Below are 16,844 nucleotides of genomic sequence, written 5' to 3'. Positions count from 1 at the left end.
GAGACTTATTACTTTACAGAAAAAAGTTTATCCTTGGTGTGTATAATTATCTTAGAACTATATCTTTAAGGCTTTATGTACAAATTTTGTTTTATGAAGTTTTATACCGAGGTGATTAAAAGCCTACTTATTAACGCCTTAACCAATGATCATCCAACGGATATTACAATATCAGATATTCATTGACGACAAGCGATTCGCTACAAGAAACAAGTTTTAATGGTCTTACCAAACAACACTCTGTATATTTTGTAACCCTACTACATTTCACTGTAGTGAAGTAATTATTCTTAAACTATATTAAGAAGAGAATGGTTTTGCTTACTTTCATGCATCTGTAACAAGGCTAAAGTAACTTGGTCAGCCCAGAAGCTGTTTTTCTGCAGTCCTATTCCGTATCCGGAACGGCCGAATTGTTCTCTTGCTGTCACCAGATCACAGGATTGAACGGCTTCATACTCCAGCCGAGAGGAATCCCAGATAAAAGCATTAAGTTCTCTGTGTTAACATCGAAATGATCATTAGTCAATAATACATCATTAAGACTTTATTATATCATGAGATGAGATTAACACCATTTGTTATTCCTTAATACAGACTCTGGATAATCTGGGGGGGGGGAATGAGAACGATGTACAGCCATTGAACTGACATCTTAGGACATGTATTGTATAACACATAATTTTTGTTTATTCGGTTATCAAACTGTCGGTTGCACACCTTTCTTTATATCCTTTACATACCCTCGAAAAGTTTCTCTGAGGTTTTTACGTCATTTATTTACATTATAAAATTTAGTCTGATAGTAATTTTTAAATTATTTAACTTATATTTGAGAAAGACGAGTACAAACATGACAGAGCTTTCTCTTTAGGAGAATAGGATGGTTTTTCTATTTTTATGGATGCATTGAAGTGTAAAGTCAACTAGTTGTGGTTACAATACGACAAAAAACAACTAACGACATCGTATCGGTTTGCTGATGGAATCTTTGAAGTTTGAAATCAATATCTTGTCTTTAGTTGAGTTTCACTTATTCTTAAAGTTACCTGTTGCATCAAATCATGAAATTTACGCTTGATTACTCAGCTTAATATAAAGAACTACCTTTACAGACACTACGAGGGGTATAAAAAATGAGTGGATGACTTAACCATTTATAGAAAATCTTACGCCAAGCCTATTTCCACTAAAAATCTCATCATTCCTCTGTTATGAAGTGTGGTGTGATTATAGTTCTAATTTGTCTTAAATTTCCTTCAGTGCTTAAACTCGTGCTGTATTTATCAATAGTCTTATTATTACAAAGTGAATGCAATAAACTCTACACAAGAAGAATAATTAGATATGTTGAGACTAAATTTAATCCTAGAAATAACAATATTGGTGAAATCAGGTAAAAGTGAACTAAAATAAATAAGATTAGTGTATCATTTAACAAAATAGTAACAGCTATGTGAATATTTCTTCTTTTTTGTAGCTTTAAGCGAAATTTTTGAAACAATAAAACGACTTTGAATTCGGCAATTTTAATATATCTTCACTGCTATGCGTGTTTTGAGCAAGAATACATTGTATGAGATAAACTTCTCTTCTTCACAGAAGTAAGTAATGTTAGAAATACACTGTTCTATTTGAAATCTCTAAATTGACATGTGTATATGCTTTGCTTGATTTCTTAACGAAACTTTCATTGTAAGATATCGGATACAAATAAATAACGTTCCAGAGTTTCTGGTTGACATTTGTTTTTATTTAATGTGATTTTCTTCTAACGTCTTTATATGATTATGGAAGATTTATGTTTGCTAAGCTGCATTCCTGTGTTTGAAAACTCACTTTTAACCTCTGCTGTTGATTCTTTAATTATTTGTTACTTAATTTTAACACTTATGGCAAAATGATAATAATTTTATTTATTGTTTGAATTATGTTTACCGCTGTCCCACTGGGGGACTTTTCAAGTCTGACATAGTTTTGATATGGTTTCATATCTATTAGTGTAAATATAAATAGGTTTTGTATAGTATAAAAAAAAAACACATTCGGAAAGAGATAGGGTAGTCTAGACGTTAGCATGATCAGACATTGAGTCCTGTTCTCACATTCCACACTTTGGTGTCATGGATATGTTCTAAATATAACAGTCGAATTTCCTTTTTTACGAAAAGAAAAAATCAAATATCCCAAGAATTGGGGGTTGGTGTCGGTGACTAACTTGCCCCCTTTTAGTCTAACAATTCAAATTTAAGGATTGCTATGCACAGATAGACGTTGTGTACCTTTACATAAAATTCTACAGTAAATAAACATTCTGAAGAGAGTCACCACTTTTTGAGGAAGTTAGAAATCTGGAGATATTGGATCAGTTGAGATTCTTTACTTATGGTTGTATAAATATATATTCTTGACCACTTGGATATCTCTGCCTTCAAAAGGACATCAACACACAAAAAGACAATAATAATCTTACCCAGATTTCACAGCATCGATGGCCGCTTCTGCTGAGTCATAATTTTTACCTTCCATAGTTCGATACATGTTTGAAAGTTCCACTTGGCGTCGAAAATACATATCAACTGCACTTCCTTTTACTGTAGCATAGGTGAAGTTCTCTAAAGGATTACGAAGCTGTAAACCACAAACAATGAGCGTATTAAATATATTTTCATGATGAAATTTTGGTTTTGTAAAATAATTTTTTTGCGATTTATATGGTACTCAGTGCTTCATGTATGTGTAAATTATCTTATAGTTTCCCTTATGTCATTAAAACATTAGTAGTAATTTAATAAGTTCGAAATCTGACAAATGCGAGAACGCAAAAAAACAACATTTCGTGTAAAAATAACAACGAAGTAAACAAAATAAAGAACTTTTTTTTTGCAAACGACAACGTCATATTTAATCTCCAAGTGGTGTAAAATGATACAGCATCCATATGTGAAATTATAAATGTCTAAACACTTAGCTCAAGGTTCTTAAAGGCCCGGCATGGCCAAGTGTGTTAAGGCGTGCGACTCGTAATCTGAGGGTCGCGGGTTCGCATCCCGGTCGCGCCAAACATGCTCGCCCTTTCAGCCGTGGGGGCGTTATAATGTGACGGTCAATCCCACTATTCGCTGGTAAAAAAGTAGCCCAAGAGTTGCCGGTGGGTGGTGATGACTAGCTGCCTTCCCTCTAGTCTTACACTGCTAAATTAGGGACGGCTAGCACAGATAGCCCTCGAGTAGCTTTGTGCGAAATTCATAAACAAACAAACACTGCAATTTTCTTAATATATTGAAAACAATACTTTGGTTAAATTGAGTGATTAAACTAATACATTGAATATAAATATTGAAATAATATTTATAACATGCATTGTCCTCGCTAACATCAAACTTTCGGTAAAACTTAAGCAACTTATCTCTAGCTTAAGTTTTACCGAACGTTTCATGTTAGCGGGAAAAATACATGTTATAAATACTATTTCAACTAGTAAAGTATGCTTGAGAAATTGTATGGGTGAACCCGCAATAGCTTAAATTCAGTAGACATGATAAAAGGAAAGTATCTCAATAAGACTTTAAACTGTAATGTTGACAAAGGGTCGCGGTTTCGAATCCCTATCACACCAAGCATGATAGTCGTGGGGGCGTTATAATGTTCCGGTCAATCCCACTATTCGTTGGTAAAAGAGTAGCTCGAGAGTTGGCGGTGGGTGATGATGACTAACTGTCTTCCCTCTGGTCTTGTACTGCTAAATAAGAGACGCCTAGCGCAGATAGCCCTGTGTAATTTTGCGCGAAATTAGAAAAACAAACAATGATATCCGTGCATCATTTATCCCAGTAATATATCTATATATACTTACTCGAGTATCGTTAAAAACAGTAATATAGATATATGTATACGTATATAAATACTTACCCTGGCATCGTTTATCCCAGTAAGCGATGTCTCAGGACGATCTAAAACAAGAAATGCAGCCAAATTGGCTGTATACGACGCAACAACAATCATAGCGAATCCTGCCCATACCATTCCTAATACCCTGGCACTAAAGCTGCGAGGGGTACCTGTAACAAATTAGTCATATTTCACATACGAAAACAGAAATAGAAGACTGTTATATGAATAACATAAGTCAACATTACTAAAAACAAAACCTCAGACCTTTACTTTAAATATCTCTCAAACAAAGTATGGAACTTTATTTCAACTTAAACCTACGAGTTTAATTAAATAATGAAATAAAACAAGTTAGATATTTTTTTTTTTTTTTTTGCCAATATGTTATCCATTAGCGTTTATGATTTCTTTTCTACCTTCTCCAATCCCACTGTTGAGTAACACTCCCCAAGCAAACCAGATGGCACTAGACATATTTAAGGCGTCTTCTTCTGTGACATCACTGTTTGGTAGTTTGTAGCGTCCAAATGGACTAAATCTGTCTAAAAGATACAAAGCTAATGCAACAACGTGAACGGAAATCATCACCAAAATCCAAAGGGTCTGTTCGAAAGGTTGAAGGAAGGAAGCTAGGGTTGAACTTTTAGGTTGCTAAGAAAAAAACAACAATGGTGCATATACTTATATGTATATATTCTTTATGAGTTGTTACACGTGAGATAAATGTGTTTACTTCAATAACACGTCTCAATGACTGTTTTGTTCTCAAACAATTTACAAACTTAAGATTCGCTAATGTTACAAACTACACTGTTTCACTAATAGTGTAAAATTAAACTGTAGTCATCAGTACTATATACATAATGTAACATTCACTAATTCTATACACCAGTACCATACGTAACGCAACATTTACTAATTCTATACGCCATATAGTAGTCACTAGTATCCATAACATATCATTAATGAATAACAATATGTTTTGAAGTATCTATCTATGATATTCGTTATGCAACATTAATTAAGATTATATAAATCAAGTAGTAGATTAATAATATAATAAATCACATAGCATTCAAGAATATCACACATAATACAATATCTACTATTAATTTACTTAAAATTTTGTCCACCAATAGCTAACTGAAATAAATATAAAAATATTTTTGCAGTTTTTAAATTATGTATTCAAGACCAAGTTTCAATCACTGATTTTTGTCATAGACTTTTAATTATCACTTCAGCATTTATTCCTCATACTATACATTCAGGTCAGGTAATATTTTCAATGTTCAACGGATTTTTACTACCTTTTTCTCCAGTATGGTAATTCCTTGGTATTTGAAAGGTTTAGTAAACTCGATGACTTGAGATCTTTCCGGATTGATAGTGAGAGGAGCAACAGCCATGTCTGCTTTTTCATAAACTAGATCTCCCATCATTCCTGTCCAGTATTTCTTGTTAGAGTCATTCACCTACATTAGAATGAAGATATATGTTAGAAACACATGGTACATAGTAAGGTTCTAGATGTCAAGAAAACAAGGTACATGTTAGGGTTCTAGAAGCAAGGGAACCATTCATATAAACAGCTAATTAACAAGTGGTGCCTGATATCCCAGTGATTTCTCTCTGTGTCAAATCAGCGCCTTCATCGACCATTACAGATCTAGAGCATCCATCGATCTCACGAAGACGAGAATCCTATGACGGGGAGGAATTTTTATCCAGCCCTCAGGCCATGCTGACTTAACATGTGTTTGTCGTTCGTGGATATCCTTTCCACATGTGACCTGCTTGGCCCATAAAAGTAAACCTCACCTTTCACAGTTTTTCTCAGAGGCGTCGACCTTGCCATTACACCTGAATAAATCAGACATTCTCTAGAACAATCAGCCAACACAAAGTTAAACACAGTTTACTGTATCCGCTCCCAACTAATTGATAAATCTACCCACTTCATGAAGATCTTCCCACTATCCTAACTAAGAAAACTACCTAGTTCATAAAGATCTTCACACTATCTATCCTAGCTAACAAAACAACCTAGTTCATAAATTTCTTCACACTATTTTAACTAACAAAACTACATAATTCATGAAGATCTTCACACTATCTATCCTATCTAATAAAACTACCCAGTTCAAGAAGATCTTCTCAGTTTCCTAACTAACAAAACTACCCTGTTCATGGAGATCTTCACACTATCGTAATTAACAAAACTATCCAGTTTATGAAGATACTCACACTATATAAAACAACAGCAGATCCTATCCTCAATCACGGGTACTATTTCCAATACTTTCACTTCAAAGTCGAAAAGCCTTATCACTTACAACCGCATAACATAATCGACAATTATTCAACCCTCCGACACAAGTGCCAAAACACACTACTTTGTCCAGTGCCCACCAATTTACGCAAATAAGCCAAAAAACTTCCGCAACTAACCAAACCACTCAGACTGACTTCTTGGAAATGAAAGATGCAACGTTATCAACAGATATTTGTACCTCTGACAAACAGTGCACACAATCCAAGCTGCACGCGAGAGGAAAACCCACACAGATACTGTCAAACTTTAAAGAACAACTTGCTACAACTACTCCGGCCCCACACGCCTATACCCGTTGAACCTACACTATTTGTAGACTTCTATCACTTTGACTTAACCTACCATGATCACAGATAAGACGACGATTACGTTCTGGGCTTCCCAAGCTAACAATGTTCCAACCCCAACCATCTTCTGAGAAACTAACCTTTGTCTTCTCAACCACTGACGTTCTTTTCCGTTTAGGACTTTTCTCGGGTACAGCATGGGAATACTTTTTATTTCGGCGCCTGGACCATGAAAGTAGGGTTTCTCGGAACACTCCCATTTTATTCCACAGCAAAATTCTCTTGTTTTGGGTTTATAGATTCATATCGCTATGAAAAATCCTTTGTCCCACCAGAGCCATTTGATTGATGAAGTCAGTGCGTCCTTTGCTCATGGCTTTTGGACTCTTCCTGACTGCTTGAGGCATCTTCAAATCTGCTATGTCAACAAAATCTTCTTTATGTAAGCCTAAACCATAAAAATTCAAGTACAGCCCACATCACCACCACGAAAGGGGTGAAAAGAAAGTAAAGTTTTCGAGTATCCCCAGTAATCCCCCAAGGTTTCACTTTGGAAGATCTCAAACCGATACTCCTGCCAAGTATTGTTGTTGCTGGTACGTGATAAGGTTCTAGATGCAAGAAAAACATCCATTTAAACGACTAGTTAAGACATGGTACATCATAAGATTCTGGAGGCCAGGAAAACGTATAAACGGCTAATTTTCTGGGTAGTTGCATTATCATTAAAAAGGGCTTTTCCATTTGAATGTCAAGAAACCTTGCTGAAAAATATGAAGCAATAACATTTTGTAGTTTTAATCTAGGTCAGTGGTTCGCAAACGCTTTCAGTCTGAGTTTCCCTTGATGTGAATAAAAAAAGTTTAAGCTCCCCCAACCTGTAACTCTAGCATAGTGATTGAAAAACAGTTCCATAATAAAAACTAACATCTCCTTGCGACTTACTGTATCATTTGATTAACTCAACATAATTTTACAGGCTTATTATTTGTTTAGAATTAAAATTAATTGAACATCTTTGTTTTCGGTCCAATTTTTCTTTTACATCTTACCGGAACGTTTCACGGCCCCCAGGAGGGTCGTGGTTCACTCTTTTGGAAACACTGGTCTAAATAGCTACTATTATTTTTTAAAGTGCTTACACAGATTCGTTCCTCTTGTAGTGTAATGTGCACATGGCGGTTAAGATGAGCTTTTTATTTAAGGCTGACACATAGATTATGAGATGGCATCCAGACATAATTTGTTGTATATATGTTCAGTAAAATAAGGAATGATATACTAAGATTCACTATGTCATTTTCTGGGCTCAATAACGGTAGAACATGATTCTTTAAGCATCCAATATTATATGGCAGGCTTGTTTCATTTATTGTAATATAAGCACTTTAGTGGCCCATTCAACATTACAAGCATATAAAGTACTGGTTTTTCTTTATTACAGTTTATGAATGTCACCAATGAAATATTGCCTAACGCAAGTTTTCGTTGCATTGTTTCATGTATGGCGTGCATAAATTATAATATAACTAATATTCCACAACTTTTACACTACTCTGCCTGTGTAGAAACTTGGAAATTTCTTTAAAAAATCGAAATTAATACGATAGGATGGTCGTATTTAAATAAATAATAAATATCTTGGCTTTTACGTGGGAATCATGTATATTACTTAGCTGTAAAAGTTCCTTACATATTCTAAGTTGCCATACTGGCCGTCTTCCACTTGGTAAAGATTGTACGTGAAGTTCAGGTCATACCCTAACTTCTGCAGCAGGTCTATACAGTAACCACGGCAACAATAGGATGGTGCTAGAAAAGTATATTATCATGCTTATGATTCTCAACTCATTAAGAATGATGGTCACTGTGGTAATTAATACAACGTACTTAAATTTACCTTCCCATTGTTGAGAGACCGCTATTATAATAAATATATGTTATATATATATATATACAAACTGCAGATACATCATATACCCGTAACAAACAAATTTATCAAGAACTTCCCGTATTTTGTAATTTGTGTTTGTATTTCTTGTTGAAAGTCTATATATCTAAAATGTTCTAAAAATGAAAAAAATTAAAAAGCTGTGATGTTTTAATCTAAATAACAAAATAAAACTGAAAAATAACACAAACAGCTTTTAGGCTTAACATTAAAATATAGTTTTGTAATCCAAAATACATTTAGTTACCTGAATTATTTTAAAGCGGACGTTAAATGTGGACTTTCAAATAAGGCTTAATTAAGTTGTTAGTCGAGTTTGTACATTACTCTGTCAAATCTAAGTTTTTCTTAGATTTTCTTTGTTGTACTCACTCGGTGGACTCAGCAGATAGTTCAGTGAAGGTTTGCAATAAGAAAACACACACACTCGACTGGCGATGTGCTGAATATTGTACACACTCATTTAAATTGTGCTTTCGTTTTCTAACTCCCTAGTAGTACAGCGATATGTCTGCGGACTTACAACGTTAGAAACAAGCTTTGGGTGCCCCTGGTGGGCAGAACACAGCTAACCACTGTATAGCTTTGCGCTTAACTACAAAAAAGAAACAATTTCTTTTCTGACATATCTTAAACTACACCATTATCCACGTTGAGAAATTTTGTTTCGTTTCTGAAGTCAATCCATGTTAATTTGCTGTGAAATTTTAAATATCATGTAATTTGCGACAGAAATTTATTGAACGCATTTCTTAGTATAATTTATTATAGAAACAAACAAAGAAAACAAATCGCAAAATGAAATATCGGCGCAGTCAATCATGTTATTTTCATTTCCAATTTATAATTTAATTATTAAGTAACATATGATGCGAGTTCACTTCAGTCGCTCCAGTTTGAAAAAAAAAAGAAGCAAAAACGAAGTATAAACTTTTCTACATGTGTAAAAATTGCCGAAAATTCACGATTTGCGGTCATATTGTCTCTTCGTGGCTCATCAGTAAGCTTAAGGGCTTATAATGCTAAAATTATGGATTCAGTATCGGTGTTGGACACAGCACAGACAATCCACTGTGTAGCTTTCCTCTTAAAAACGAACAAGCAACCATACTGTGTTTTATTTCACATTTTGTTCTTTTCTTATTATTATCGAGCACAAATATGAAAATGTTAGAAAAAATGTAAGCGTAGTTTAAATAAGAACATAAGTATGATAGTTCGATGAGTTTGGTTTCTTACCTTTCGTTGAGAGGCCATATTTGGTGATTTTAATGTCCTTCACTAGCAGAAGATATCTTGGAGATCACACGTTAAAATATTATTTATGACTTATTCTAAAAGAGACAACAGCTCAAACTGAACAGTCGTTACTATGTTGGCGTAACTTATATAATTTTATGTGTGTGTGTGTATATATATGTAATATTTGTTGCAATTAAAATTAAATTTGTAGTATGCAAAGCTCGAAATGTTTTTTGTTTAAAAAGAAATAAAATCTTTTTTCTTTCTTACTGGTTTCCAATTTCTGTGTTGTAGATCTATGTTCAATTTGTATTTGTTTCTTTTTTAGTGTTTCTCTCTTTCGAGTTACACTTCATCCCCAACCATACAACGTAGTTATTACAACGAAGAGTGGGATTTTCCTCCTATTTTTATATGTTGGAAGTAACAGCTTTCAAGATAATACACATTATGAATTTTGAAAAATGTTTTTACTTATTTCTATCAACTTATATTCAAAGCTTGTAGTACCAGTATAATCTAATAACGTCAGGCCCATAATGTCAACCCGCTCAGCCCAAAAAACAACGCATGTTACCTAGTTATACTTGCTTGGTATTGTGACTGATTTACTGTTATATATTTGTTTAAATATTGAGGTTTAAGTTAATTTTATATTTATAAATGTACATGACTTATACTGTTAAATCTGTATTCTAAAATTCCTGCCTTTCAGTAAAATTGTACATTATCGTGTGTAAGAATTAACAATATATATATGTGTACGTAATCAGTAGTATATCGTCTATATTGTTGTGGAGACAGAAATTTCTAAGAACCTTCTCTTCACGCCTACAAATGTAAACAACGCGACGCGCTAAGAGACAGTATACATTGTTGGTTTGTTGCAGTTGGTATATTATAAACCTCGGAAGCTATAGCTGTGATTAATGCTTAATAATCGTGAACTTCAGATATTTAACCAGGAACATTTATTCATTTCGAGCATTACCAACCATTTAATTCCAGTGGATTCACATTGGACATTAGTATTTTCACTAAAATATTACATAACTTCATCAGTGAAAAAACTCAATATGTGACTGGCAAAGAAAGAAGAATACATAGCTAGGTAAATCCCGGTTAGGTGAATTGCATCATACATTAATTTAAAATTAATATGCTTATCGTGAACCCTCGATAAGATATGAGGGACGTTTCGGATCAAATAGAAGACTCTGTTGGTAAGTTTGCTAAACTTCTAAACATGAATCGCGATTTATAATAACTGTTATTTTAAATTGGGTTATTGTTTGTATATCAAAATACATTAAGAAAGAAAGCCATGTTCATCAATCTTGTTAGCAGCTATTATAAATTGGATACATATCGACAAATAATAAACTTCTAAATCTAAATCATAACCTAATTCAGCGTTAGGCTATTTTAAAATCTAACAGTATCCATTAAAGTACTGTAAGTATTTCGCTTTGCCTTCCTTTACGTTAAAGTAACACTTACTTAGTGAACTGTTGGCTCGTGGACATAGGATTTCATCTTTTTTACAGTCTTCCTTGCTATCCACAGGTCTTGCCCAAACAAACGGTTTTTCCACCAGGGTAACCACCTTATGAAAAATATATTTATATCAACACATTACAAAACTTAAAATTTGATTTTTTAATGTTTTCCAAAGGTTTGATTATGACTAATAAAAAGTTATACTTTAAAAACACTAAAGAATTTGAAACTAATAATATACCGAACTACCGTATTGAAAACTCAAACTAGAATAAGTTGAAACTGTTTGTTATTAAACAGAGAATATATTAAGGTAAATATAAATCATTCTCATTGGCTATACAAATTTTCTTTCAATAGTTTTGTTATCAAATTTTCGTAGAATTAGAACATTCGATTCAAATTTTTCATTGATAGATTGTGTAACTAATATTTAGGAACGCCAATAAAACATTTATTAGATCCATATTTCCACTAAAAGAGTCTTTAGCTAAACCTGAATCAAACTTACTGCAAATAATTTCTAAATTTGAAAGTGTCAGCTGATCCTCCATTGGGTTTTATTTATTGCAACTTACACGAAAGATAAACAAAAACTTAAACCTGTAAACGAGTGGGGACAACATATCCTTGGGGCTTTGTTGTGTGGCCGCCAGGCCATTTGATGCTGTTGATGTTGAGTTTGAGGTTCATTTTCATCTGAGCCTTAAAAGGAAATTTACATGGTGACATATTTAAACCCAGGTAATATAAAACATGTAACGACAATATTAATGATCGAATTAATAAGTACACAGATAGCATACAGTTATTTACGTGATTATATTAAACATATATTCTATCTAATAATGGATAAGGACTTGTTATTTTGGACTGAACGTATAAAAAATCGTACATGATTAAACCTAAATAGTATGAAAAAATTTTTTGTATTACTCAATTCAAGAAAAACATTTTTTTTGTCTAATAATTTTTAAAAAAGAGGGTTAAGTGCACAAATTCTAAGGGTACTCTTTATTCTATACCGATAGGTGGCCTTACCTTGGAAAATGTGTATTGTCCAACCTTTACGGTCTGCCCGTCTACAATATTTACAATGTCGTACTCACTGTTAAGACGATCACCCTTCTCGTCGAAAGCTACTCTACCAGTTCTTCCATACAGTAAACTTTGAGCCTTTAAGTACCTGAAACATAAGCAGTGTCTATGTTCAGGAAACACGTAAAAATGATGATGTGATCTTTTCATTAAAAGTAAACACAAGAGACACCAGTAAAACACAGTTTTAGGTATTTGAATTAAAATTAGCTTCCTTATATAATATTTGTACTGAAACATAGATTAAACGTGAATTGTGTTAGCAAGCAATAGTAGAAAATAGACGTTGCCCTAAATGTTTATTTTATTTTCATTTCGCTTGGTTTCTAAGCTTAGACGTTCACTGTAATGAATATTCAATTGCTGTATTATTTCTTAAAAGTGTACCTAAAATTAGTAATTTATAAATACGGTTTTGACAATGTCAAATAAAGCTACTTCTAATAGCGACACTTGAAGCAGATTAAATACAATGCGTAACTGAATTACGATATGCCATTTCTTAAAACCAGAAATTTTATTATTTCAAGCCCCAAATACTCAGTCTTAGGCTTTAAGGGATTTAATGCTAAAATTCTGGTTTTGATACCCCTGATGGGCAGATCACATTTTGCCCAATATGTACCTTTGTGCTTCAAAACAAAGAACCAATGCAATTTATTGTTTAAGGATTATTTTCCGATTTTTATTTTCCTTTCATTTTAAATAAATTCACACTGATATGAATTCCATAATCTTTTTTATGTTTGCTTATTTTAACTTGTTTTTCCTAAAAAATATAAAGAAAAAACTTTATTGTTTAGATAAATTACATTAAAGTAGAACATTTCTAAAGAAATGTTATACATGTATTAAAACGTTTCTTGCTGCCTACTTCCCAGTGACAGAGCAGTATGTCTGCGGACTCCCACCACTAGAAACCAGCCTTCGATACCCGTGGTGGGCAGAGCAGAGATAGTCCATTTTGTTGCAGGTTAATTCAAATCAATCAATCAACTGTCGCCGTCATTAATACACATGTCTAATGAAGTGCGTTATTTTGGAACGATTTTGGAGCTTCATGACGTTGTTACAATCCATGCGACCACATTTGCTCTTACAATAGTCCTACATGCAGTTTCAAATACAAAAGGCTTTGTTGTATATCTGTTATACCCAAAGCATACACATGTTTATAAACACTTTCCATAATCCAACTATTATACGAGGATGTCGGTTTCAACAGTTCAGTCGCACAGAAACCTATTGGTACTTTATCCGTTGGCTTGACTGGTATGCTTTTGTATAAAATAGTTTGAAAACCCATCTCCTTCTCCAGCTATTGAAGGTATGGAACGAACAAACTGGAAACCTGTCTTAAACCATTACCGTGGTGAATTCACATCCTGCTTGTCTTGTTTCCAGATGGAAGTCCTTAACTGTGTTATGAAATGTACCCTTGAACATATGAATGATTTTTACCAATGACCTTTGTGTACGTGGATTCTTACTATGATTAGAGTACGACTTGTTGTAGGTTTCTTTCTGGATGACCTAGATTCCTTTTTTTGTAATATCATTAAGCACAAGGGATATCCTTGTATCAGATATCATAAATCTCTAAAATGAACATATTTTTTCTATGAATTGAATATACGCATATTTTGCGTCGAAAAGGGTCATCAGATTGTATTTCTGTTACATACCGTTCCACTGCAATTTTATATTGGCTGTGGCTGTCACATGATAAGATGAGCTGTTCAGTCAAAATGCTTTTGACATTAAAATACCATAAAGAAGCTTTATGTTCTCTTTATTTACGTTATAATTAGCTAAATTATTGAGAATTGTAACATATTTACTATGATTTTAGTATTTGTGTTTGTTTCAGTTTAATATATATTCAGAAATATATGCACCTTATATTGTTAAATTTATATTAAGCAAGTTCAGCATGTCCTCTAAATTAATAGAAAATTTTCGAGAACAAGAGTCAGCAATATATGTTTTGCGTTGTTATTTAATGAAATTTCGAGAACTTCGCCTAAAGATAATAAATCAACGCGCCAAAAGACAGAATAACATTGTTGATCAGCAACAGTCACTATACTATAAGCCTCGGAAGTTGTAACTGTGATTAACGCTTATTAATCGGAAAACCATATAATTTGAAAGAAACATTTATTATAGATTTCGAACATTGTAAACCGTTCAACTTCACAGAATTAACTTCGGACGTCAGCAGCCCCCAGTGGCTCAGCGGTATGTCTGCGGACTTACTATGCTAAAAACCGGGTTCGATACCCGAGGTGGGCAAGACACAGATAGCCCATTGTGTAGCTTTGTGCTCAATTCAATAACGTTAGTATAGGTACGAGGGCATCGGATATCTTATCGGCTTGAAGACAAGAGAGAATAGAGCTAGCTAGCCTTTTCGTCAAGAGAAGTGTAACAATATCAACTCAGAATTAATTTGCTTGTCGTGGATCTGGATCATCGATAAAATATTTAGTTCCAGACTAAATAGAAGACTGACTATTGTTTGTGAGTTCGTGAAGTTTTTGTATATACAGTGATACCTCGGTTCTCGAACTTAATCCGTTCCAGATGGCTGTTCGAAAACCGAATCAATTTTTCCCATAAGAAATACTGTAAATTGAATTAATCCGTTACAGACCTTCAGAAATTACGCATTATGAAGCATTTGAAGTAAAAATATTTATTATTTATATCTGTATAATAATACGTTCGTGCATAAAGTCAACCACAAAAACTATAAACACAATAGGAAAACAATAAATGAAAATTTAACTGCACTTTACCTGTGCTGAGGAGAGCTGATAGCGTAAGTGAAGAGAGTAGGAGGGTTATTATTGTTTGGAAGGGGAGCCACCTTCCATAAAAACGTCAGGTAACTCTCCTTCCGGGGTTCTTTCTCTTTTCTGTCTCTTTGCACCGCTAAACCTGCTTGAGACTCACTGGGCCTATTTTTCACTAAAAACTTGTCTAATGAGGTTTGTTTCTGCCTGCAATTTAATATGATTCTGAAGTAAGAGATGGCATTGTCATTGAAAAGGTTTATGCTGCGGTTTGCTACAGCTTTGTCAGGGTGAAATTTTTCCACAAAAATTTGTAACTCTCCCCATTTTTCACACATTTCCTTGATTAGTGAACTAGGTACATCCTTCCTTCCCTCCTTATCATCTGAAGACACCTCGTAGTTGCCTTCTGTTGCTGCTCCTTCTGAAGGTCTTGGAGTTCTTCCGTGGTGAGCTCAGTGTTGTGGTCTTCCATCAACTCCTCCACATCATCACCACTCACATTCAAGCCCATACACTTGCCTAGTGAGATAATATCCTCGACAACAGGCTCAGCCTCAAAGCCTTCAAAGTCTCTATCTGCTACTGAGTCTGGCCACAATTTTTTCCAAGCTGAGTTTATGGTCCTCAAAGACATATCCCTCCAGGCTTTGTCTATGATCCTCAAGCAATGGAGGATATTAAAGTGATTTTTCCAGAACTCTCTGAGGGTTAACTCTGTGTCAGAAGTCACTTCAAAGCACCTTTGAAACAGTGCTTTTGTGTAGAGTTTCTTAAAGTTCGATATGACCTGCTGGTCCATGGGCTGAATGAGAGGAGTCGTGTTAGAGGGCAAGAGCTTCACCGTAATGAAACTGTACTCCTCCACCAATCCGTCCTCCAAGTCTGATGGGTGAGCAGGTGCATTATCCATCACAAGAAGGGCCTTGAGTGACAACTGTTTTTCCATAAGGTAATTCTTTACACTTGGGGCAAACACTTCATGGACCCACTCCATACAAAATTGCCTGCTTACCCATGCTTTACTATTAGCCCTCCACATGACATTTAGTTTACTTTTCATTACATTGTTTTTCTTAAAAACCCTCAGGTTCTCAGAATGGTACACAAGCAAAGGTTTAAGTTTTAAGTCCTCGCTTGCATTACTACATAACAATAGAGTTAGCCTGTCCTTCATTGGCTTGTGTCCTAGCAATGACTTCTCCTCCTTGGTGATGCAGGTTCTCTTTGGCATTTTCTTCCAAAAGATGCCTGTCTCATCACAGTTGAACACTTGTTGGGGAATAAAACCCTCAGCTTCTACATAGTCTTTAAATTCTCTAACAAATTTATCAGCAGCGTCTTTGTTAGAACTGGCACCCTTCCCATGTCTCACCACACTATGTATGCCAATTCTCTTTCTAAATTTTTCAAACCACTCCCTACTAGCCTTAAAGGCATCACTTGTATCAGCACTCAGGGGTGTTTTTCAGGAGGTCAGCATGCAACTGCTTTGCTTTCTCACAAATGATGGTCTCAGAAATTCTATATCACTGGCTAACTGTTTTTCATTTATCCAAATCAACAACAGTTTTTCTAACTCTTTCACTGTTTGTGATCTTTATTTCCTAAGCACTGTCACTCCTTTTGCAACATCAGCTCCTTTGATGACCTCTTTATTTTTCAGTATGGTGCAGACTGTAGACTTCGTCATACCAAACTGTGTAGCAAAGTTAGACACGCGAACACCACTCTCATAC

At 34.4% G+C, this 16,844-nt stretch overlaps 2 protein-coding genes across 2 annotated transcripts in view; both read right to left on the bottom strand.

The window, feature by feature from the left end:
* LOC143232493 (spondin-1-like) overlaps positions 1–16,844 on the bottom strand; it is a 481,016-nt gene that overhangs the window by 279,689 nt on the left and 184,483 nt on the right. The gene's annotated exons all lie outside the window — the stretch shown is intronic.
* The window catches only part of LOC143232487 (glutamate [NMDA] receptor subunit 1-like), a 78,569-nt gene that overhangs the window by 15,789 nt on the left and 45,936 nt on the right, over positions 1–16,844 (bottom strand). Inside the window, exons 7-15 of the mRNA XM_076468030.1 lie at positions 12,251–12,395; positions 11,813–11,914; positions 11,210–11,315; positions 8,210–8,328; positions 5,205–5,369; positions 4,311–4,545; positions 3,913–4,061; positions 2,474–2,631; positions 326–498 (exon numbers count right to left, since the gene is read on the bottom strand). Coding sequence (XP_076324145.1) covers positions 326–498; positions 2,474–2,631; positions 3,913–4,061; positions 4,311–4,545; positions 5,205–5,369; positions 8,210–8,328; positions 11,210–11,315; positions 11,813–11,914; positions 12,251–12,395 — 1,352 coding nt within the window. The remainder of the gene's footprint in view (positions 1–325; positions 499–2,473; positions 2,632–3,912; positions 4,062–4,310; positions 4,546–5,204; positions 5,370–8,209; positions 8,329–11,209; positions 11,316–11,812; positions 11,915–12,250; positions 12,396–16,844) is intronic.

The sequence above is a fragment of the Tachypleus tridentatus genome, chromosome 11, assembly GCF_004210375.1.
Source record: "Tachypleus tridentatus isolate NWPU-2018 chromosome 11, ASM421037v1, whole genome shotgun sequence".
Lineage (NCBI taxonomy): Eukaryota > Metazoa > Arthropoda > Merostomata > Xiphosura > Limulidae > Tachypleus > Tachypleus tridentatus.
Note: the sequence above shows the minus strand (reverse complement) of the source record. Positions and strands in the feature narration are given on the sequence as shown.